A 25228-nucleotide genomic window follows, 5' to 3' on the forward strand; every position below is an offset into this window, starting at 1 on the left:
ATCCCAATCCTTAATGCAAACCAAGGCTTCAATCAACATTGAGTGACTGGTCTTTTAAAATAGAGATCATCAAATAGCGATGAAGTTATTAAACTAAACCAATCATTGAGTGACTTTTGATAAATTATCAATTTACTTTGGTATGCAAGTATAAAGTTACTTTGATATAGAGTCACAAAGAGAGTGAAGAAAGTTGAAGAAAAAAGAGGATAATTAAGAGGATGAGGAGAGATTGTGAACAGAAAAATAGATAAAGATAGAAGGAATAGTGATATATAATAGAAAAACACGAGTATCTATAAGAACAAAACCGGCATTATATAGAAACAACACTTTTTAAAAATAAAAAATAATAAAAACGTGATGGCAATGTGTTTCTTTCCTTGTGTATATTGTTTTTTGAGGAATCCTTTTATTATGTGATTGATTATAAAAAAGGGTCAAGAATGTGAAAACTGAAATATTAAACTGCTAAAATAGGAATTTGCTCTTTCTATTAAGGAATTGTGTGTTTACCTTAATTAAAAAGTTAAAAATTTAAATAACAAATAAGAGCATTGGGTCTAGTGGTATGATTCTTGCTTTGGGTGTGAGAGGTCCCGAGTTCGATTCTCGGAATGCCCCAATTTGTAGCAACTAATATTTTCGGGCAGTTTTGGGCAAATCGGGCAACTCGGGCTTCGGGCAAAATTCAGGTTTTCAGGCTTATTTTCGGGTCGGGCAATTCGGGCATGGTCGGAAAATTCAAAAAAATTCCGGCGGACGGCGGTATAAGGCGGTTAGACGGCGGCGGGCAAGAGAGTCAGTGTCAAATTCGGGCTGCCCGAGCCCGAACCCGAAAATCTAGCTTGGGCGGGCGGGAGATGGGCTTGCCCGCCCGAGCCTGAAAAGATTCAGGCTTCGGGCAGCCCGCCGACCCGAACTTCCAACACTAGCCGTCAGTAGAGTTAGCTGCTCGAATGATCAGTCTAGTGGCCCGCTAGTTGAATCGTCAAATGAGGCTGCTAGCTTAGCACTTGAGAATTTACATAAAGATCTCTTTCTCAGCAGTATCAATCAGTGAGATCTTGCCCAAAATAGCAAAGGATAAACTCAATCTTCATCTTAACTTGCTCCCTAAACATTATCTCTACAAAGAAAGTCTCCTAGAGGATCTTCCATGAAATTTGCGTTAAATGATATTTCTTAGCACCGAGGCCTATCAAACCAGCCCAAATGCGTCCATAGAAGGGGTTCTCGCACCTTGCTCACGTCCTCGCCATTTTGCACCCATTCTTAGGCCTTTTTCACAGCTTTTTCCGTACTTTTCAATATTGTCACAACATTTTTCTGATATTTACACGGAGAATATCGTTATAATCCTCATCAATATTTATAGTGGATCATCTAAAGATTCTACAATTGGCGTACTCTGAATTATTGAAAGAATTACTATAAATCTGTGTGTCTCCTATACTAATATGATAATCAATTGAATTTAGTCATTGGTCTCTTATAAATTCAATTCTAAAATTTCACCCTCTACATATTACAAATTTAAAAAACTAATAATACATATTATTTACAATGGGATATAACACTTGTATTTGTAAATCTTACATTGTCGTTTGGTTCCATAATTTCCTTTAATTTTTAACAAGTGTTTTTTAAGTAATTTTAGCGATGTAAGAGACGTCTCCCAATATTACTACATATTGCTAAGTCAAAATGTCACACTACCTGTAACACCCTGAAAAATTAAATGGGATTAATTAAGGTAATTGAGATTTATTAGTGTGCCTAATCTGATTTAATTAATTGATTATCATTTATTAAATGTTTCTGATGAGTAAATTTAAATAATTCCAAGGTATTTAAATATTTTCAGTATTTACATTTTTACCCAGAAGTGTGTATGGGCATATTTTCTGGACTGTTATTTTAAACATTTTGACACCTGTCCATTTCCTTTTTCTTTTTCTTTTTCTTTTCCTTCCTTTCCTTTGTCCCTTCCGTGCACTCTCTCTCTCTTTCACTCTCTCATTTTCTCTCGTTCTCTCGCTCTCTCTCTCTCTCCCTCTCCTATTTTTGTCTCAAACCAACCAGATTTCAAACCAAAGAAGGATTTCAAGAAGTTTTCAACGCCAAGAGAAGGATTCGAGGTAAGATTTCTGAAAAAAGTCTCTTGAAACTCAGATTTTTCAGATTTAGAAACTTATTTTTGGTTCGAAATAGATTTTGATGGATTTTGAGTAAAACCATGGTAGAGATTGGAGATCTTGGATTCTTTGAACTTGATTTAGTACTTAGAACCCGGATCTAGTGGTTTTCTTTTGAGATGTCTCGATTTGGACTCAGATTTACAGGTTTTTGGGCTGATTCCGCAGGTTTTCTTCGCATGCTGTTCTTCACAGGTCAACATGTGCGGTCGACTGGACTGCATTGGGTATACCTGTAACACCCTGAAGAATTAAATGAGATTAATAAAGGTAATTGAGATTATTAGTGTGCCTAATCTGATTTAAATTAATTGAGTATCAATTAATAAGTGTTTCTGACACGTATAAATTTAAATAATTCTAAGGTATTTAAATATTCTCAATATTTATATTTTTCCCAGGAGTGTGTATGGGCACATTCCTGGACTGTTGTTTTAAAATATTGTATACATGTCCTTTTCTTTTTTTTTTTTCCTTTTCTTTTCTTTTTCCTTTTCTTTTCTTTTTCCTTTTCTCTTTCTTTCCTTTTCTCTTTCCTTTCCCGTGCTCTCTCTCTCTCTCTCACTTTCTCATTCTCTCACACTCACTCTCTCTCCTTCGTTGTTGTCTCAAATCAAACCGGATTCGAACCAATGAAAGATTTAAGGAAGTTTTCAACGTCAAGAGAAGGATTCGAGGTAAGATTACTGAAAGGACCTCTTTTGAATCTTAAGTTTTTGAATTTTAAAAAACTTATTTTTGGTTCGAAATAAATCTTTACGGATTTTGAGTAAAACCTTGGTAGAAATTGGAGATCTTGGGTTCTTTGGACCTGATTTAGTACCTAGAACCCGGATATAGTGGTTTTCCTTTAAAATATTTCGATTTGGGACTGAGATTGTAGGTTTTTGGACTGATTTTCGCGAGCTTCTCTCGCGCAGCTGGTGCCACCGGTCGACCTGTGTGGTCGACCGGATCACATGGTAACGGGTCGACCAAATTGCATTGGCCTAACCGGTCGACCTGTCCGGTCGACCAAATTGCACACCACTGGTCGACTAGTGGTGATGCACTGTTCTGTCACCGGTCGACCGGTTGACACGGGGTCTTACCCTGTTTGGCCTGAAATTGCTATTTTGACAACTGTTTTTAGGGAGAACCCAAATTAGCTTCATTTGGGGACTTGAGATAAATGGATTAGCATCTTTAATCCTTGATTTGAGATTGAAAACCCTTAGAATGATAATTTTAGACATGAAAATGGATTAGGGCACACTAATTGGAAACCTTGGTATCTAATTGAGATTGGGTTGCTTTAGGAATGAGAATTAATCCTAAAGTGTTGTCTTGCATCAGTGATCGCTGAGGATTCAGACTGAAGGGGCTTGAGGAAGCGGCAGCCGGAAAAGGCAACGCTAGTCCCAGGTTTGATAGTGCGAGGTAGGATTTTCTATCCCCTTTTCCTTGTGAGCCTAATTTTCAAAAAAGAATTTTGGCCTTGGAAATGTTTTAAAGAAAAGGGGTTGGTTTGCGAAAGAAAAACTCTTTGAAAACCATGGCTTGTTTAGTTCATGGAACCTCATGGCTTGCCCAGTCACGGGGCCCGCGGCTTAAGTAGTTCGTGGGGTCATAATAACGATTTCAGAAAGTTGATGAATGATTTCTTAAACTAAGAGATCTTGTGAACTGGTAAGAGAGTCTATTGCTGTAAGCCTAGATAGGACGTGGAGAGTGCATCCTCGGGGGCAGAACCTGAAACTTGGTCCGGGTATGCGAGGCATTTGGTTAGGTAAGTAATTTGCACTAATTACTTGCTGAAGCCTGTGATATGGAGATTTTACATTTATTTCCTTTGAGAAAAAGGATGTGAGGTTCCGGCTATCTGTTGGAAGTGAATGTCTATTTATTCACTTACCCATTTATTTATTTACTCACATATTCATATATTCATTTATTTTTAAGTCATTTTAAATTATTCCTACTGGGCCTTTCGCTCACGTTTTATGTTTTAAATGTATTAAACCCCTCACAGGAGATTCTAGGAGCGGTGCACAGTAGCTGGATATTTACTATGGAGTAGCTGAGTTATGCTACTGTTAGAATCAAGTGAGGATTGTGTTTATCCTCTAACATAAAAGTGTAAGGAATCGAGAATTCTGTAAACTCATGTAATATTTGGATTTACTATACTGGGGTCGATGTCTGTTGTAATTGATTATTTACATGTTCATGTATGTACAATGCCATGTATCCTATGGGTGGAGCCCTGTGTGTTGTCAGGGGCTCGGGACTTAGAAATTTATATTTTAATGGAGTTGAGTGGAGCTCGTCTGGGAACCTGCTTTATTAACCCCTAATCGAGCTCCATGTCACCCACACCATTTAGGGGGCGTGACAATACCGGTCGACTTGGACACCACCGGTCGACTGGTGGTTTGCACTGCTCTATCACTGGTCGACCGGTGTACATTGAGTTTGATCATGTTTTGTTGAAAACCCCTGTTTTGACCTTAGTTTTCGAGGAGAACCTAAATTAGCTTCATTTGAGAACCTAGAGTGAATGGATTTGCTTCTTTAATCCATGTTTTGAGATTGAAAACCCTTGGAATGATGATTTGAAACATGAAATGGTTTGTGAAATTGGTAATTGAATTATGACACACTACTAGGAAATCAAATGGTATAATTGGGATTAAAATTACTTTAGGAATGTGAATTGGATCCTAAAGCGTGGTTTTGTATCAATGCTAGCTGAGGACTCGGATTGAGAGGCTTGAGGAAGTGAAAGCCGGAATAGAGTAATGCTAGCCATAGGTTTGATATTTACGATGTAGGATTTCTTACCCCTTTCTTTGTGAGCCTGTTTTCAAAAGAATTTTTTGGCCTTGCAAATGTTTTAAAGAAAGGGCAAGCTTGCGAAAGAAAAATATTTTAACCCCCATGGCTTGTTGTAGATTCTGGGGAGTATAATGAACTGTTTCATAGAGTTTAATTAATGATTTCTTAAGACAAGAGATCTTGTGAATCGGTAACCCGGCTGATGGCCTAGATAGGATGTGGAGAGTGCATAATTGGGGGCAGGACCCGAAACCTAGCCCGGGGTGATATGGCTTGTGCATTTGGTTGTGTAAGTAATTTATCATAGTATAAATTACTTGCTGATGCTTATAATACAGAGATTTTTAGTTATTTTTTCTTTGAGAAAATGGATGTGAGGTTCCAGTTGTTATGTTGGACTATCTATATTTATTTCATTGTTTACTCATTTATTTATTTAATTGTTTATAAAGTTATTTCAAAATTATATCCTACTGGGACTTTCACTCACGTTTTATTGTTTTATAAATGTTAAACCCCTCCTAGGCGATTCTAGAAGCAGTGCGGAGTAGCTGAGTTGCTACCACCTGATTTGGAGAGGATTGTGGTCATCCTCCCTGTGTACGAATGTAAGAATTTGTAAATTCTGTAAACTCTTATATTGGATTTCTAGACTGTGGTTAATGTCTGTAATGTTATTTACACGTGTCATGTATATACGATACTGAAGATCCTGTGGATAGATCCTGTGGGTGTAGCCCTGAACACTATTGGAGGCGGGAGTTTTAGCCTTTTGAGATGTTCTTATAATTTATTTTCAAAAAAACAGTGGGGCTCGTTTAGAGATTTCTTTAATATTTCACTGTCGGTTGTAATTATTAAGTGTTTAACTCCTAATCGAGCCTTCACGTCACCGACCCCTGCCCAGGGGCGTGACAGAGTAGTATCAGAGCACCTTAAGTTTAGAAACCACAGGATTGTACATACATGTTTGACATTAGGAATCCACTAAACAGTCTAGTCTCTTTTCAGTTAAAGGAGATGTCGCCGCATCGTAGATCAGTTAACCAGCCGGCCCCACAGAATCAATAGCTCATGGATACCATGTATGCCGCTTTCCAAGGCATGGCCACTCGAACTCAGAATGAGCGACCGACTGAGGATAGGAAGATGAGTTACTTCTGTGAGTTTAGACGTGCTCCTATCCCCACATTCAATAGTGAGGGAGGACCCCAGGAAGCGGAGTATTGGTTTGACTCCATAGTTAAGCACTTAAACACTATGGGAGTGCTGGAAGAATACTGGGTAGAATTCGCGGTCTATAAAATGGAGGGCCAAGCAAGCAACTGGTGGAAGCAAGTAAAAAGAAGGCTTGACATTACAGGAATGACTTAGGAACAGTTTGAAGTTATCTTCAATGAACAATACTTCCCTCATAGCTATCAGGATGAAAAGGAATTAGAGTTTATGTCCTTGCTACAGAGCGACATGTCGGTGAGGGAGTATGAGGCTAAATTCAACGATCTATCCCAGTTTGTGCCATCTTTGGTTGAGTCCGAACACCTAAGGTGTCTTAAATTCGAGAAGGGCCTTAAGAATTCTGTAAAGAGACCCTTGGTTGCCCTAAGAATTCAGAATTTTTGAAACTTGGGGGCTGCGGCTACAAGCATGGAACAAGACAATTTGGCTTATCAGCAGAGCAAGGAAGCAGCTGGTCAAGTTTCTATTTCTGGTGGACCTTCTGCTTCAGGTGGGCCACAACGGAGTGGTAGGAGAAACCGCAATCAGGGATAGATTAGCGGAGAAATGATAAGTGGTGGCAGTAGTTCCTCTGAAAGTGACAAGAATGCTCCTTATAGACCAAAGTGCCCTTATTATGGGCAAGTTGGTCACATTAAGAGGAACTTTCCAAATTGGAATCAGCCGCTGACTCAGCAATCTCAGAATAAGGCTTTTATGGTCAATGAAGACCACCACAGTTTGTGTCGCCTTATCAGCCACAGCTGCCAACCCTAATGCCATACCCTCCTATACCAACCTATTATTCGCCTCAATATCCACAGTTTCGGCCTCAAGTGCCGGAACCTGTGCATATACCTCCACCGCAACAATATAGGCCGGGGACACAACGGCCTACCATTGGTGATAAGGGAAAGGAAAAAGCGCAAGGACGGGCTTATACCCTGACAGGAGGAAATTCTAAAGGACAGACCAGCAACACGATGGTTGATGGTATGATTCTAATCACCCATTCTTTAGCACATGTGTTGTTTGATACTGGTGCTACGCATTCTTTCATATCAATCCCTTTTGTACAAACTTTAAAACTGAAATCTAAGAGCCTAGAAACCCCAATGATGTTGAAGTCCCCACTGGGATGTATGGAGGTAGCAAGTGTGTGTAGATCGTGTGAAATCACGATTGGAGGTGAGCGATTAAGAGCTGACCTAATAATCCTTCCGATGAGTCTGTTTGGCGTGGTACTCAGAATGGATTGGTTAGCAAAATATGGTGTGATTGTTGATTGCTACTGTAGAAGAGTGACTTTGATGACTAAGTCTGGAGCGGTAATTACCTATCAAGCGGACATGAATCCAGTCGTGTAAAAATGACTATTGCAATATGATGTTGGAGGACATAGGAATCTAGCTTATTTTTCCTTCTTTCTTGCTTTAGAAGGTGAACCCGAGGTAATTAGAGACAGTGTGGGAATTCCTATGGTGGATGAGTTCGCTAATGTTTTTTTGAATGAGTTACTTGGTTTACCGCCGGATCGAGAGATTGAATTCGGCATTGATTTGATACTGGGAACGACCCCTATCTCTATTCCTCCCTACCGAATGGCACCTGCAGAAATGAAAGAATTAAGGAAACAGCTCGGGGAGTTAGCAGAAAAGGGGTATATAAGGAATAGTACTTCCCCTTGGGGTGCACCTGTATTATTTGTGAAGAAGCACGACGGATCGCTTTGGTTGTGCATTGATTATCGTCAATTGAATAGGGTAACTGTGAAGTATAAATACCCACTGCCGAGGATCGATAAGTTATTCGATCAGTTGGGTGGATCACAGTATACTCTAAGATTGACTTGAGGTCAAGATACCAACAGCTTAAGATTAAGGAGGAAGACATTTCAGAAACTGCTTTTAGGACTCGGTATGGACATTTCGAGTTCTTGGTAATGCCTTTCGGGTTGACAAATGCCCCAGCTGCATTCATGGATTTAATGAATCGGGTCTTCCGGCCTTACTTGGATCAATTTGTGATCGTCTTCATCGATGACATCCCGGTTTATTCGAAGACTTGGGAAGAACATGAACAGCATCTGAGAATTATTCTGCAAACTCTTTGTGAACACCAGTTGTATGCGAAAAAAGAGAAGTGTGACTTCTAGCTGATGGAAGTGAAGTTCCTTAGTCATGTGATATCAGGACAAGGAATTTATGTGGACCTTTCCAAGATCGAGACTGTGCTACAGTGGGAGAATGTGGCAGAAATTTGAAGTTTCCTTGGACTCGCCGGATACTATCGACAATTCGTAAAGGACTTCTCGAGTATTGCTGCTCCGATGACTCGGTTGACCAAGAAAGAAGTCAGATTTGAATGGGACGCTGAATGTGAACATGTCATTCTAGAATTGAAGGTAAGGCTAACAAGTGCACCAGTCCTGATTCTTCCCAATAGCGAAGAGCCATATGAGGTATATTCTGACGCCTCAGGGAGTGGACTTGGTTGTGTGTTGATGCAAGGTGGACGTGTGGTAGCCTATGCATCTCGCCAATTGAAGCCATATGAATGGAACTACCCCACTCATGATTTGGAGCTAGCAGCGGTAATATTTGCTCTGAAGATATGGAGATGCTATCTCTATGGAGCAAAGTTTCAGGTCTTCTCTGACCATAAGAGTTTGAAGTACTTGTTTACTCAGAAAGATCTGAACCTCGGGCAGAGGAGATGGGTGGAGTACATGAAAGATTATGACTTCACGCTACAGTATCATCCAGGAAAAGCTAATGTGGTAGCTGATGCCCTTAGCAGGAAGGCTACAGGAATTATGGCTTCATTAGCTTTGGAAGACTGGAAAATGACTGAAGTTGTGAGCGATTATGAACTTCAGTACCACGAGGATTATAACCAGGCAATGGTATATAATCTGATTTCTGCACCAGCTATTGTGCAACAAGCTAAGCAGAATTAATGGCAAGATCATCATCTCTAAGGAATTTGGATTCGAATCCAAAATGGAGAGCAGCTTGAGGATTAGAGAATCTGAGAGGATGGAGCGATGTACTTTTGCGACCGCCTAGCCATTCCTAAGGTGGATGAGATCAAGAAGGCGAGTCTGCATGAGGCCCATAAATCGAGATACGCTATTCATCCAAGAAGCACCAAGATGTACCAAGACCTAAAGAGGCAGTACTAGTGGAGAGGCATGAAGAAAGACGTTCGTGAGTACGTCTCAGAATGTGTAACTTGTCTCTGGATCAAAGCAGAACACAAGAAACCTGCAGGAGAATTGCAGCCTCTACCTGTTCCGAGGTGGAAATGGGAGCACATCACGATGGATTTTCTGATGGGACTACTGAGGACTGAGCACAAGCACAATGCCATTTGGGGTGGTGGTGGTCAAGTTGACGAAATCTGCGTATTTCATACCGCTCTGTGTGATGTATTCCTGGAAGATTCTGGCATAATCGTACCTGGAGACTGTCGTCAGACTTCACGGAGTGCCGTTGTCCATTATGTCGGATCGCGACATGCATTTTAATGCAAGGTATTGGAAAAGTTTTCAGGAAGCCATGGGAACAGAATTGAATTTTAACACCGCATTTCATCCTCAGACTAATGGACAATCTGAAAGAGTTATTCAGATTCTAGAGGATATGCTTCATGCTTGTATTCTGGATTTTGGTGAAACTAGAAGAAATATCTTCACCTTGCCGAGTTTGCTTATAACAACAACTATCAGGCCAGTATCAGTATAGCACCGTCTAGAGCTTTTTATGGTCGACGGTATAGATCACCTGTTTGTTTGTTGGAACCAGAGGATCGACTTACGACTGGACCAGAAGTCATTCAAGAGAACAACGAGAAGATAGCTGTGATTCAGGAGCGATTGTTAACAGCTCAAAGTTGTTAGAAGAGCTAGCTGACAGAAGGCGTAGGTTGTTAGAATTTCAGGAAGGTGACTTCGTTCTGTTAAAGGTTTCTCCACGCAAAGGAGTTGTTCATTTTGGAGTGAACAAGAAACTTGCGCCAAGGTACGTTGGATCATTCCCGAGATGTTCTTGTCATTTATTTTCGGTAAAATAGTGAAACTCGTTTAGAAATTTTTTTAATATTTCACTGTCAATTTTAATTATTAAGTGTTTAATTCTTAATCAAGCATCCACGTCACCGATCCTGACTTCAGGGGGTGACACTACCTCCCACATTCCTTGCATCTAAATTTTCTAGCATGTTTTTATATTTTACCAACTATATAAATTGTTTTTTATTTAACCATTTTTACATCTATACTTTTTATTTTATTTAAATATTAATAATTTATTCCCTAAACCATCTTCATTTGTCAACTTTTTCTCGGACAGCGTCAGCTCCCTTTGGCTCCCTTACTAACATCTGTCCACCAAAAGTTAGCGCCTGCAAAGTACTAGGCCTAGATTATAGGCATTCTTTTGCTCCATCCATAAAATTCGAAACGTTCATTTTGATCTTATGGCTACAATTTTCCCATCGGATTAAAACGGCAAACAGCCGGATCAAAAACTATGCCACAAATTATAAGTGCGCAATATGTGATTTGGCCAAGAATATTTTCTTATGTATAGCATTTTCTTAGACAATCACTTTATTTATGTTGTTTCCCGTAAAAACGTGTATCCACGTAATGTAATAACAGAAAAGAGGCTCTTAAATTTAAATAGAATTTTAAGCTTTTTAAAAAAAAAATTTAAATTGTGATTTAAACCTGAGTGATAAATAGAATCTAAATTCTTAAATTTAAATAGAAATTTAAATTTTTTAAAAAAGAATTTAAATTGTGATTTAAATCTAAGTGATAAATAGAATCTAAATTGTAATGAATAAAAAGTAACAACAAAATAGTAAATAAAAAATAAAAAAAAATCTCCAGTAGATTATTGCTAGGACACCAATAATAATCCCAACCTTTTAAAATAATTTAAGTTGTTATTTTTTTATTAGTAAATACAATATATCATTATTAATTGATGAGATAATCTTTTAAATGTCTATTAAAAAAATGACAAGTTAAGAATTAATCTAAAAATAGGGATTAAAATTGATGTTGCAAGTATTATTCCTTTAGCTAATGTCATCTTTTGGTTTTAATAATAAAGCAGCAAGAATAATGATGGGATCACTAACTTAATCCCAATTTTGTGTGTATAAACCTTTTTGATGAAAGAATTTTGAGTTAAAACCTCGTTGTTTGAAAGATGAACCAACTATTGAGATGTAATAACGACACTATTCGCTGTAATAAGCGGCAGCAACTATTCAAACAACGGCGGTTGTTTTTTTACAACGAAACTCGCAAAAAGTTTGAACTATAGTTATAATTTTGTTTAAGTTTATGTTCTTTTATAAAATTTGAGTTTAAACTCGAGTTTGGGGCAAAATTAGAATTTAAGTATTCCCTTCAACTTTAGTTTAAACTCAAACTCAAGTTAATGAATAGTATTTTTTTATTCTTAAAAATATCATAACTTTTTCGTTTTAATTCTGATTGAGATGATTTTTTATTTTCTATGCATTCACAATGAAAAGACGAATAAAACTTCACCTATATACCCTATTAAAATTTTTCATCACTATTGAGTTTTTATTAAAATACCATCTAAATACAAATTTAAGTTTTGACCTACTTAAATACAAACTCAAATAGATTATCAATTCAAATCATAACTCAAATATGCACATCTAAACACAAACTCAAGTTACAACTTTAACTCAAATTATAACTTAAAATCATCACTCAAATCATCCTAACTCAAAAATGTAAAAGAACAACCCGGACATGTTATCAAACGCTAGCAACGAAAAGCTTTGAGATAAAAACGACAGGTCGTTTACAACGAAAATGAAGGTAGTTTGATGGTTTTGAGTTGAATGGCAGCCGTTTCATTTAGGCAACAACGTTTCATTTAGGCAACAACTTACTTTTGCTAAAAGAAATGTAACGAGCGTTCAACTTTTTATTAACGTTAATGACAAAAATTTAGACAAAAACGACATCATTCAAATAAAAACATGCTGTTTCTGTTAGAAGCTGAAAACCTTGCGTATAAACGACTTGTAGTTTTATACTTTCAATGGCAGATTTTATTTTTAACGTGAACAAACAAAAAGGGTTAATCTCATCCCTTGAATTTTAAGGTCACTTTACTTCTAGATTTTAAAATTTTTCACTTTACCTCTTAATTTTGAATTAGTTCTATTTAAGCCATTTTCTTAAGAATTTATGTTAAAATGAGACCCAAAAAAAGAATTTAGTTAAGTGTGTTCACGTAGTTCTTATCTATTTATTTTTAACAGATATTTAAATAAAAAAAATACGTGACTACATTCCTCTCCCTTTTTTATAATTTTTAACAAAAATTTTAATAAAAGTGATGAAATGAGAACAATTCAAAATTTATTCTATAAGTGAGAGTGATAAACTTAAAAGATCCTTAAAATTTTGGCACACTGATAATAATCTAAACAAACATTACATGATTACTTTCGCCAATAGTCAATTATAACACCAGTCTTAATGTGGCTCTCAACATTTATTTTATTTTTGGTTGAAAATCTCAACATTTATTTATTCATAGTACACTAGATTGTATTTTGAAAAAACATATCATTTATGGGGTGTGATTAGAATCACTCTCTCTCTCTTTTTCTTTTCATTTTCTGAGAATTATTATTATACACCTTTTTTTCCTCTAGAAATAACTATCTACAAACTAACAACACAAAAATTTCATATAAATCCCTTAAAAAATAAATTAAAAAAACTTCTCAAAACAAATTATCTTTCTTATTAGGGAAAAAACGTTGGTAACAAGTGAACAACGAACAACAGTCAACATTATCCCTGAAAGAGATAATAGCCTTGTTGATTTCCATTCTTCTAAAAAAATAAAAAATAAAAAATAAAAAATAAAAAGAGCCTTTTTTAATCCCAAAAACAGGATGATAGTCATTGATAGCTTAAACTAGGGCTGGCAATTCGTGTTCGCGGGCCGTGTTCGGGCCGACACGATTACGGCACGACGCGATTAATAAACGTGTCAGAAACCCAAACACGAACACGACACGTTAATAACACGGTTAACACGACACGACACGCGAACACGATTATTAAACGTGCCGTGACGGGCCGACACGAAAAAAACATGTTTATGACCCGTTTATGACCCAACTAGCAAAAATAGTTAATTTTATATTGTATTCAAAACTATATTAATTGACTACTTAATATCACTTATAGTTAAAATCATGCATAATAGCCAACACACATTAAAATATCTAAAACATCACTTATGATATATGTTTCAAAACATACCAATTACTAAACATTTAAAAAAGTTTGAAAACATAACCAAGTACATTTAAATAAGTTTGAAAATATAACCAAATATTTAAAAATTTAAGTGCATAAAACATAATCAACCATCTACAAGTCCATTGGCATATTTAATATTAAGCATAAAACATATTTAAAGTTTAGGTTTATCCATTACAAATCATCCATTGGCATTTTGTAATCAATCATCTACAAGTCCATCTACAAGTCCATTGGCATTTTGTAATTTTATCAACATACCATAACTTATTTAAAAGTTAGAGTGTTAAATTAAGTTAACCCTTTTATCAAACACCCTTCATGCAAATGAGAGAATATAAATAAAACGAGCTGTGAGAGAATGAGAGAATGAGAGAAAGAGAATTAGAGAAGCTAGGGTTTTATCTTAAAAAAATATATAAATATATATATAGATTAATAAACGGGTCGTGTCGTGTCGGCCCGATTATGGCCCGTATAACTAAACGGATTAAGCGTGTTAAACGAGCTGGCACGAATCCAACCCGTTTATTTTCGTGTTATTCGTGTCAGCCCGTTAACGACCCAATTAATAATCGTGCGGTTTAAACTTATTTATCTCATGTCATTTTTGTGTCGTTTCATCGTGTCGTGTCTAAAATTGCCAGCCCTAGCTTAAACGGTTGCCGCTTTTTCATTCACTCACTAGAAGAAATAGTGCCTGCCCATGGCCATGGCAAACAAACATCATCTTCTTTCCACTCCACGACTCAACAACAATGAAGGATTGAATTGATGACTGCGTAAAACATTCACTCCAGAAAACCCACCAACCAAATCATTCTTCAATTTCTCAGCTTCTCTTGTCTTCTGGTTTCTTCAATCTACGCTCCAATGGCTTCCACCTCAATCGGGACCAATTTGTCGCCTTCCCACCATTTCAAGACACGTTCACTCTGTTCTCTCTCTTCCCTCCAAACCCAATCCTCATTTCTACCAAAGCCTTGCTTTGGCTCATCTTTGCGTCGAATAAGAACTCCCAGGTTGCTTGGCACTGTCCTCTTAGCTCGAGCTGAAGATAAGGCCAAGAGTTCGTCTTCTTCTTCTTCGGCTCAACAGAAGCAAGCTCAATTCAACTCCGACAATCAATTTCAGGTTGTTCTTTTCGTATTTATTTTGATGGAAATTAGAATGGAATTGGGTAATTAGTGAAAGGCTGAAAGAGTTTGTTCAATTAGTGAAACGGGATAAATTTGTTGTTTGAATCGGTAAGGTCTTGAATCCTTGTTGAACAAGTTTGCTAGTTTATGGATGTTGGACTTAATAAATTTTGTTCAGCATATGCATTTTAATCTTTTCTAAGATTCTTAAAAAGAACTTTATTAATTAAGACAAACAATTCCTGTATAATTGTGTCTATACTTTAATTCACCTTATACTGTGATAATTTTCAATGTTTAGGAGTTACATGTTGATAATCACACTTGGAATTTAATCATTTAGTTAGCATTATCATCAGGCCTTGACCCCAAGTTCCGGCCAGTGCGATCCTTTGTGTTCGGTTGACGAGACAAGCTCAAGTGATTTCGAAGTGAATTACCAGCCAAAGACTGATTTGCTGAAAGCTCTTGCAATATTTGCAGCAGCTGTAGCAGGGACAGTGGCAATTAATCAGTCCTGGGTTGCAGCTAATCAGGTATATATATCTTTTATTATCTATCTTTTGAGAAGAGAAACTTCCGTTTGTGGGTTATATGGTCTATTTCAACCTCAAGTCAACTTGACCAAATCTCATAAAACAGGATCTTGCAATGGCATTGTTGTTTGGAATAGGATATGCAGGCATCATTTTTGAAGAATCTCTAGCCTTCAACAAAAGTGGAGTAGGATTACTGATGGCTGTGAGCCTGTGGGTAATACGAAGCATTGGGGTAAGGTTCATAAAAATTAGTTGGAATTAGCAATGACATTTGCTTCTCTTATCGATCAGTTTCAAGAAAGAAAGGTGAGTAAAAGAAAAGGACATGTTGCTTTATCATTGATAGTTGCACCCAAAAAACTCTTCATTTACCTGATACTCATAGTCATGAATCGACTAGGCCTGGTGCATCATATGGAGTTTATGCGTTTCGCTACCCAAATGAACTTATATCTACTAAGATGCATTTGTATTTATCTGCATTTTATTGATTGCTTTTTGAGGTATTTTTTGTCTCTTTTGATTTTTTGCGTAGGCTCCTTCAACTGAAGTAGCTGTTTCAGAGCTAACACGTGCATCTGCTGAAGTCAGTGAAATAGTGTTTTTCATACTTGGTGCAATGACCATTGTAGAGATCGTCGATGCCCATCAAGGGTTCAAGTTAGTTACAGATAATATAACAACTAGAAAACCACGAATTCTACTCTGGGTGGTGAGTGCTTTCTGCCTAAATCTTTGTATTAAAAGATCCTTTTTGTTGTACATTTTAGACTATTGGCTCATTATTTGAACTTTGGATCATTTGGTAAACAAGATGTTGGAGAAAACCACAAATATAGGTTGTTGCTCCTACAAGGAGTTAAATGAAGAATTTAAATGGTTGTTTGCAAAATCCTCTTTATAATAGCTCAGACATATTCCTGCATTTCTCAATGATATTTCTTGTGGGCAATAACAAATTCATCAAATAAGGATTGCTGTACTCCTCCATGATTCAAATATAGAGCTTTGCATTTTTCATTTTGCTAGTTGAGACACTTATATTACTTCTTTCCATGGAGGTGTACTTATCATTTTATCCATAATTTTGCTGTTGCTTCTTGTCATTTTATGGTCATTATATTTTAGTCAGTGGCATTTGACTAGTAATTATTGGCAATGTAGGTTGGTTTTGTGACTTTCTTTCTCAGTTCAGTCCTTGACAATCTAACATCTACCATCGTCATGGTTTCTTTACTGCGGAAACTAGTGCCTCCATCAGAATACAGAAAGTATGTACGGATCATATAGTATATTATTATCTCGTAGGAGTGGATCTTTGTACAAAATTATCTTTGGTACAAAATTCTGTTTGCTGACTAGATTATCGAGTTTCCAAGTTAATATATGGGAAAAGAAAAAAAAAAAAAAGGAAGTTTGTTATATATCATTTATATCTTTTGTGTGTATATCTGAGGCAACAGAACTAGTGTCCATGTTCGTTACACCTTTTGAAAACGATTATTTCATCTTTTAACATATTGGAATGGCTCAATAACTTTTATTGAAACCTCCAGATATGCATTTAGTTTTTTATCTCCAATGGTCTGAGATAAATGCCGGTTGTTATTCGTTAATTGAGCATTCCCTTCAAAAGGTTCCCTATGGAAGTATTGAAGGGAAGATGAAAGTTTGTAACCAGGTGATGAAGATTGCAAGGAGTGTTCCTCTAGAAATGTTGAAACTTGAAACTGCAAATAATGCATCCCTCCTGTCCTTCAACAGTTATAGAATGTTGAATATACGTGAATCAGATTTGTTTGGTCACTAACCACTTTTATGCAAAGTCACTTTCTCTGCAATATATTTACAGAATTTGAATTAGTTGTTCAGGCTTTTAGGAGCTGTTGTCGTTATAGCAGCAAATGCAGGTGGTGCATGGACTCCAATTGGTGACGTTACCACTACTATGCTATGGATACATGGTCAGATATCAACATTGGAGACAATGAAGGTCTGTTTTATCAACTTGTTAAACATGTCATGCGCGTACGCATTTATGTTTTGTGTTATCCAAATGCTCATGCATAGAGAATTGGGGATTTCATTTGATAAATATTGATTGGAATATCATATTGGCTTGTGAATGAAGAAATAATAATTCTCTGCATATTTCTATTTAACCAGAATTAAAACCACCTGAAGCAGATAGATATTCAGTTTCAGAGACCTTTTCTACATAGATTATCATTTTTCAAGAACTTTATCACCCTTCTGACATTGAATTTTCATTCTTTGGTTACAGGGTTTGGTTATACCTTCAGCCATATCTTTAGCTGTCCCATTGGCTCTTATGTCTCTAACTAGGTACTCTTCTTGCATTATCAGAGTGAATCTATGCAAGCTGATATATGCAAATTTCATTAAACCACTCGAATTATGATGCATTTGTAATGTTGTAACGCCACATTGATAATGTTTTATGAGTTTCTTTTCTACAGTGAAGTAAATGGGAAAGGGCAGGACTCTCCTGTTTTGGCATCTGAACAGATGGCTCCTCGGGGACAGCTTGTTTTCTCTGTGGGCATTGGAGCTTTAGTTTTTGTTCCGGTGTTTAAGGCCCTAACCGGGTTGCCTCCGTACATGGGCATGCTTCTTGGACTTGGAGTTCTTTGGATTCTCACCGATGCTATCCATTATGGTGAATCAGAAAGGCAAAAGTTAAAAGTACCCCAGGCTTTGTCGCGGATTGACACTCAAGGAGCACTTTTCTTCCTTGGCATCCTTTTATCCGTTAGCAGGTGAACATATCAACATTTTCAAGAGTTCGGACTTTTTTTGGAGTCAAAAGTACAATTCTTACTGAATGTGACATGATTTTAACATATCTTCCAAGAAGAATTCAAGTGAATGATGAGAATCCAAAAAATTTATGCCTTTTGTCTCTCCCTCTTGTGCATTGTTACAAATTTGAATTGTTCTTTTATAGCCTGGAGGCAGCTGGGATTCTTCGTGAAATAGCAAATTACCTGGATGCACATATTCCAAATGTCGAACTGATCGCCAGCACAATAGGGGTTGTATCAGCAGTTATAGACAATGTTCCACTGGTCGCTGCAACTATGGGGATGTATGATCTATCCTCATTCCCCCGAGATTCTGAATTTTGGCAGCTGATCGCATTTTGCGCCGGAACTGGTGGATCAATGCTAGTCATTGGTTCTGCAGCTGGAGTTGCATTAATGGGAATGGAAAAAGTGGACTTCTTCTGGTACCTGCGGAAGGTAATTAACCATCAGCCCGTATCGAATATCACATTGGAATTTCATTTTACTCGTCGGGATACTGAATTGACTCGTTTGCTATTGCAGGTGAGTGGTTTTGCTTTTGCAGGTTATGCTGCTGGCGTTGCTTCCTATATAGCAGTTCATAACCTCCACTTCTCCCTGCCGACCGAGGTTCCTTTCCTTTCTGGGTTCACACACTAAAGAACCAAGCTTTGCGTGTTCTCTTGCTTAGGAGAAGGCAATATATATATATATATAAGATTGGTCTTTTGAAGAATTTGAATGAAGATGTTGAGTAATTCGATGATGCTTCGTTTAAGAATCTCGGTCAAGCTATTTAATAAATTTCTTAAAGAGAGAATGTTGAGTTGGAGAAGTGAAGTTGTTCGGAGCTCATAGCCTGAAATGTTCATAGTTACAACGATTTCTAGAAGAATTATACGCTTTTATAGTCCAATATCCATCTCTGATGAGCAAAATTTGGGACGCCTTTCGTTTTCTCAATCTTCTTTGTTCTTACAAGACGCATATATATTTATTTTTGGGTAAAAGATTTGAAAGGAGTAAGACGCATATATATTTATTTTTGGGTAAAAGATTTAGGTAATCTTGACAAATACTTTTTGAAAGTGTATAGATCAGAATTTTTACTTTTCATTCTTGATTTATAATTTTTTAGTCAAATAATACACTAATAAAATTTTTTTTATCAAGAGTAAGAAATAAAAATCTAAACTTATATATTTTTAAGGGTAAATTGCCTATGTTTTCAAAGAAATATGTCATGTCTCCAATGTTTGTCCGAAAAAATGAAGCTATCTGAGAGTTCATTTGCTTGTCATTGCGCTATTTGCTTTCTTGGAAAACATAAATCAAACCTAAGCGTGCACGTCCTATTTGTCATATCCTTGCATGATAGAGATTCATTAAGAAAATTTAACATGGTACGTTTTCGTTTCCTTGTTTTCTTTTTTTTCGCTTGAAATTCTCTTGCATCCCCTAAAGACTGATGTATTGAACTCAAAATCACTTATTCACTAACTTGCCCATAACTTTTCAAATGAGTCAAAGCTCTCCGAACTTGGAATGTTAGTCCTAATTTGTTATCTGTCCAAAAAATAACATCAGACACGTGACTGATTACCACAAAAAAAAAAAAAAAAAAAAAAAAAGAAGCTGCACAACAGAACAAGACGAGCTGCTAAAATGCAAAAAAAGAATAATGAAAAAGCAGCAGCAGATCCATAGGGCATTGCAAAAAGAAAACATGGACTAGCATTAAGGATAACAATGACATCTCCCAAAATAAAAATAAAAATAAAAAGCACATTCTTTTTTTTATCGCAAGCCTTTTTTTTTTTTTTTTTGCTCGATTTTATCAATAGCCTTAATTATTATTCTTTCCTCATCCTCACTCTAAACCTACCCGCAAAAAGAAGGGGAAAAAAGGGGAGAAATAATCAAAATCTGGCTACAGATGTAGGAATAATGCCCACTACGAAGGAGAAACCAAAAGCCCTGGGGGAAAAATATTGCGATAATGTGACGACATACACTACAACTTGAGGAAAACAAACTCTTCAATGGCCGGAACATCACCAATCTTCTTCAAAGCCTCCTTGCTTGGTTGGTCATCCACTCCAATTGCCATCACCGCCTGCTTTCTTGGAGCAATTCTTCCGACACTCATGAAACTAACATTAACATTTTCTTGTCCCAAAATGCTTCCAACTGTTCCAATCATACCAGGCTGATCAACCTGTCTGCAGAGTATGATACTGCCTTCCAAGCTCACATCGACCTCGAACGACCCAACCTTTGTCAGATGAGGAATCCCGTCTTTAACACGTCCCTCCACTTTGATCTCCCCAGTCTCTGAAATGGCACTGGCAAACTTGGATTCCACATTAGCAATTTGGACCTGAATGAAGTCAAGTGGACTCTCAGGTGAACCTTCCAAAATGACTCTCTCTTCAGTTATTCTAAGTCCTCTCTGTTTAGCAGTGAAATCGGCATTAACCAAGTTCACAAACACACTTGATATGGGCTCAATGAGACCCTTGGTGATCATGGCACGAAGCAGCCTAGTGTCAAGGTCATCAGGAGCTCTAGCTGAAGCATAAGTCACTTTTACGTTCTTTACACCGCTTCCTCCTGCTACTAACTGGACAGCAAGTCTCCCGAGTTTTTCAGCAAGCTCAACAAAAGGCTTCAGTTCTGTCAAAACCTGCAAACAAAGAACACAAATGTCACTCTGACACCAATCTGAAGTAATTTGACAAATGACTAAGAATGGAGCCACAAACTACAGAAACACGTGTAGAAAATCATATAAACAATTATCAAGGTAAAAACTGAAATATATGATTATCTAAACATTCCCGTTTAGAAAGCATTATTTACAAATCAATAATATAGCAGACAGTACGACCATAATGCTGTCAAATTTTACAACAAGAGACAGCTAGAAATGAGTCAAATGACTAAGACTTCTAGCAATACCTCAGCAGGAACCATTGGCGCATTGACTGCAGTGGCAGCAAGCTCTCCTCTCAAGGCTCCAACAACAGCTTCGGCTATTTCAATAGCTACTCCTTCCTGCATATCAAATCCAAGCATTACATAAGATAGTAAGGTCAGGTAATAAGAAGACAAGAAATATAAACATCACTGATCTTAAATCTGTTCATTTAAACTACCTGTGCTTCCATAGTGCTGGCACCTAGATGAGGAGTTGCTGTGACTTTCTCATGCAGTACAAGCTTGCTGTCTTTAGCTGGTGGCTTCTCGGTAAAAACATCAAGGGCAGCCTACAGTGGAAGAAAGAAAAGGATTATGTAATTTACTTTCCTCAGCAAAAGCATGTATACTCTTCTGATTGAGCACACACACACCTGTGCAACAATTCCAGCGTCCAGCGCCTTCACTAGGGCATCTTCATCGATGACTCCTCCACGAGCAACATTAACAATGCGGACTCCTTTCTTCATCTTTGCAAAAGTTTCATCGTTGAGAATCTTTGATGTGGCAGCCGTGAGAGGCATGTGCAATGAGATGAAATCCGCTTTGGATAAGGCTTCATCAAAGCTCACAAGTTCCACGCCAATTGCACGGGCACGATCAGCTGGGGCATATGGATCATGTGCAATAACATGCATACCGAGTCCCTTGGCTCTCCGGGCAACTTCAGTGCCAACTTTTCCAAAACCCATAACCGCAAGTGTTTTCCCAACAAGCGATACACCAACATACTTGTTCCTCTGCCACTTGCCTGGATCGACCAAATAAAGAATCTAAATCAGTAAGTTGTTGAGATAGGCACGGTACAACAGAAAAAACGTTGCATCTCAATCAGTTGATAATCTTCAGGCGTGCAAATCACAAAAATTGGTCGGCTTCTCCATCTTGAATATCAAAGGCAGGGAAAATGGAACTGATCTTCGAAATGGAGAGAAACCAAAACATTGCTGACACCATTTCTTGCCTATTATATTTAGACAAACTACTGTAACCAAAAGCCAAACAGATCTGAACAAACTCTAATTTTTTGAGACAAGCAAAAAAAATACTTTTAATGATTTTTTTAATGCACCTTTCATGTTCTCCAAAGTCAAAACAGAATCTTTTGCATTTTCAATAAATCTTTCCGTCACATTACACCATCTAAAACATGAAGGCTGTTTCGTTATCCCAGGGACACTAACCAAACTCTACTACTGAAAAATATCAAACGAAATTCCCAAAACAAACAGCATCTTGCGCCGCATACAAACTGCTCGACGAAATGCTCTAAAGAAAATAAAGTTCAAGATATTGAAATAAAAACGAAAACTAACAAAAAAGACAAGGAAAAGAAAAAAAGAAGAAGAAAAACTCACTGACCGGCTTTAACGGAGGCGTCAGCTTAGCGGCCAAGAGAGCGATCCCGTGCTCGGCGCCTAGCCATAGCGGCCAAGAGAGCGATCCCGTGCTCGGCGGCGGCGACAGTGTTGGCAGTCGGCGCATTCACGACCAAACAGCCATGCTCGGTGGCGGCGGCCAGATCCACATTGTCAATACCCACGCCGGCCCTACCGACGACCTTCAACCTGCCTCCGGAGGATTCAAACACCTCACGGCTGACCTTGGTCCCACTGCGGACGATGAGGGCGTCGCAGAGCGAGATCTTGGTGCAGAGCTCCTCGGGGGAGAGGTTGTAGGAGCAATCGACGTTGGCGCAGTCCTTGAGGAGGTTAAGGCCAGCCTCACCGAGCTTTTCGGCGACGAGGATCGTCGGTTTGGCGTCGAGGCCGGCGGAGACGACCAGGACGAGGCGACGGTAGGAAGCGCGGCGGGGGCGGAGGGAGACGGAGAAGGCAGAGGAGAGAGGGAGCTTGGAGGAGAGAGAAAGAGAGGTGGTGGTGGTGGTAGGGTTTCGGAGGCGGAGGGATTGGGAAGCTGAGGAGGTAGCCATTGGCGGGGGACGGCGGTGATTTGAGGAAAATGAGAACACGTAAAAGCAGTGAGTGTGTCTAAGGGTTTTATAGGTGGAGTAGGCGGGCACTTGGGGAATGGTTATTAGAGAAAAATAAAATAAAATAAAGAAAGAACGAGCGACCTACCTGCGTTTTAACTAAGGAAGCCCCACACGCGCTGCTGCGTGCGCACGGGAAAAGGGCCAATAAAACTGGCCTTTTCCTTTTTTGAGAAAGGTGTGAACTTGTTTTTGTTTCTTTCTTTTTATTATACATTAGGGTTTTTTTTTTTTTTTTTTTTTCTAATGGAGTCTGATTATTAAATTTAATTAAAATTATATTAAATTAAAAAAATATTTATGATATATAAATTTTAATATAAATTTAACAGTTTAAAATAAAAAATTACTTATAATTTATTATTTTTAATTCTATTAGATTTTTTTTTATTTTTTTATGATAAATTTATATTTTTATTCTATTAGTAGAAACTGCTGTTTTTAATTATTAAATTAATATTTAACATTTACATATGCGCATGCTGTTTTTAATTATTAAAATTTTAAAGCAGACATGTCACCACGATCCGAAGAAGACAAACATGGCCACCATTAAAGGATCTCGTCCTTTGATCACCGACTTCCAACAGTTGCGATCTCAATCTAAAAAGGTCGAGAATCATAGGCACGAACCACCTTCACCTATACGATCATTCCCCAATTGCAGTCCCCTCTGCTGCAAACTGAAACTGTGCACCGCCCCTTCTCATAGTCCAGAGATCTAACGGTCAACCCAAGGCCGGCGGCATCAGACTTTGGCCTAAGGAAAAGTGAGGGCGGCGCAACAAGAACCAAGTGAGTCCCTAGCAGAGAATAGAGAGAGAAAAATAGAGATAAGAGAGAGAGGGAGAGAGACTTCAAGCAAGTTATTAGTTATAAGAAATAGTTTCCGATTTTTCCTCTCGCTAGATTAGCAGGTTTATTAGTTTTTTTTTTTTTTTTAATCTTTAACATACTACCCTCTATTCTTCAAGTATCAACTCCCATCTTTTTTTTTCTTTTTTTTCTTTTTCTTTTTCTTTTTTTCCCTTTCTTTGCTTATTTGTTGTTACAATATGTCTTCTAAACATACGTCATTAATTTTTTTTTTGTTTCTTTTTCCCTTTTTTAACAAATGCTCATTCACGATTTATTTCTTTTTTGATGTGGTTTTTTGAAATATTTATTCGCTACTTGTTCATATTAAAATAACTTTTTTTCATGTTTCTCTATTTAATTTTTTTCACCTAATCTTTATTACATCAAAAGTGATCCTTCTAAATCATTTTTATTTTTAAATAGTATGCTAAAACATTTTTTTTCTCAAACGACTCTTTTTTTACATTTTTTTCATCGACTCTTTTCAACTATTATTTTCTCATATATATATATATATATATATATATCTAATTAGTTCCTATTGAGGTTTTTTTTTTTTTTTTGTTATTTAAGATAATTTGTCTTAAGTATGTCTCTATTTAAACATTTTTTTATTGTTCTTAAATAGTATTTTTAATATATATCGCTTGATTAACTTCATGTCTAATTTCCTCGCGAAAATAATTTTATGCATACACGTTCTATTTGTTTGCACATATTTATGTCAGAACAATGTTGTTTTTCAATTGCACTTCTAAGTGGCTCTTTTAAATTTTACTTCCTAAAATTTTGTTTCCTGCACTTGTTCCTTTAAGTTGCCCCTTGAAATTTTATAATTATAGTTTTTACATCTATTTTAAAAATATTTTCAATTATCTCCCAAATTCTATTAGAGAACCCAAATTTTAATTCTATATATATATATATTATTTATAAACTTTTTAAATATTTAGAGTCTACCATAAATTTTGACCCTTTAGTACACTAATAATTCAAACTTAAAAATCTCAATTGAAGCAAAAAGATAATTATACTACTATATAAATTGATAATTTTGTTGACTTTAAACTTTAGAAAGTGAATTAACTTTAGAAGGTGCTTACAACTAGTTTTTAAAAGAGAAAAAACTAAAAATTTCATCATTAAAGTAACACTTTTTTATTTTTGTTACTGTTATAAATTTATCTCGACACTAATAATATGTAATTATCTTTTTATAATCTGTAGATTATTTTTTGTAATTTGTAAATTTTTTTATAATTTGTAAGCTATACTTCATAACTTATCAGTTATTTTTTGTAACCTATAAGTTATTTTTTTATAATCTGTAAATTATTTTTT

General features: G+C 36.9%; 2 protein-coding genes across 2 annotated transcripts; one reads left to right on the forward strand and one right to left on the reverse strand.

Annotated features, from left to right (window-relative positions):
• Window positions 1–14229: 14229 nt before the first annotated feature.
• Window positions 14230–18751, forward strand: LOC21410087 (sodium/proton antiporter 2). The gene is made up of 10 exons (XM_010109580.2): window positions 14230–14706; window positions 15071–15247; window positions 15354–15482; window positions 15786–15962; window positions 16415–16521; window positions 17123–17243; window positions 17535–17596; window positions 17731–18030; window positions 18219–18513; window positions 18601–18751. Exons 1-10 carry the CDS (start codon window positions 14446–14448, stop codon window positions 18715–18717), a joined length of 1746 nt encoding a protein of 581 aa, XP_010107882.1. The 5' UTR covers window positions 14230–14445; the 3' UTR covers window positions 18718–18751.
• Window positions 18752–19736: 985 nt separating this feature from the next.
• Window positions 19737–23065, reverse strand: LOC21410088 (D-3-phosphoglycerate dehydrogenase 1, chloroplastic). The gene is given in 5 exon segments (XM_024173132.1): window positions 19737–20743; window positions 21019–21114; window positions 21216–21326; window positions 21411–21787; window positions 22399–23065. Coding segments are annotated over 5 exon segments (1827 nt in total). The 5' UTR covers window positions 22970–23065; the 3' UTR covers window positions 19737–20071.
• Between the last annotated feature and the right edge of the window lie 2163 nt (window positions 23066–25228).

The sequence above is a fragment of the Morus notabilis genome, unplaced genomic scaffold, assembly GCF_000414095.1.
Source record: "Morus notabilis unplaced genomic scaffold, ASM41409v2 Scaffold45, whole genome shotgun sequence".
Classification (NCBI taxonomy): domain Eukaryota; kingdom Viridiplantae; phylum Streptophyta; class Magnoliopsida; order Rosales; family Moraceae; genus Morus; species Morus notabilis.

Coding starts and splice junctions, on each gene's coding strand:
- LOC21410087 (XM_010109580.2), top strand. CDS start 14,446: ATGGCTTCCACCTCAATCGGGACCAATTTGTCGCCTTCCCACCATTTC. Junction 15,963..16,414: donor CACGAATTCTACTCTGGGTG/GTGAGTGCTTTC, acceptor TTGGCAATGTAG/GTTGGTTTTGTGACTTTCTT. Junction 17,244..17,534: donor CAACATTGGAGACAATGAAG/GTCTGTTTTATC, acceptor CTTTGGTTACAG/GGTTTGGTTATACCTTCAGC.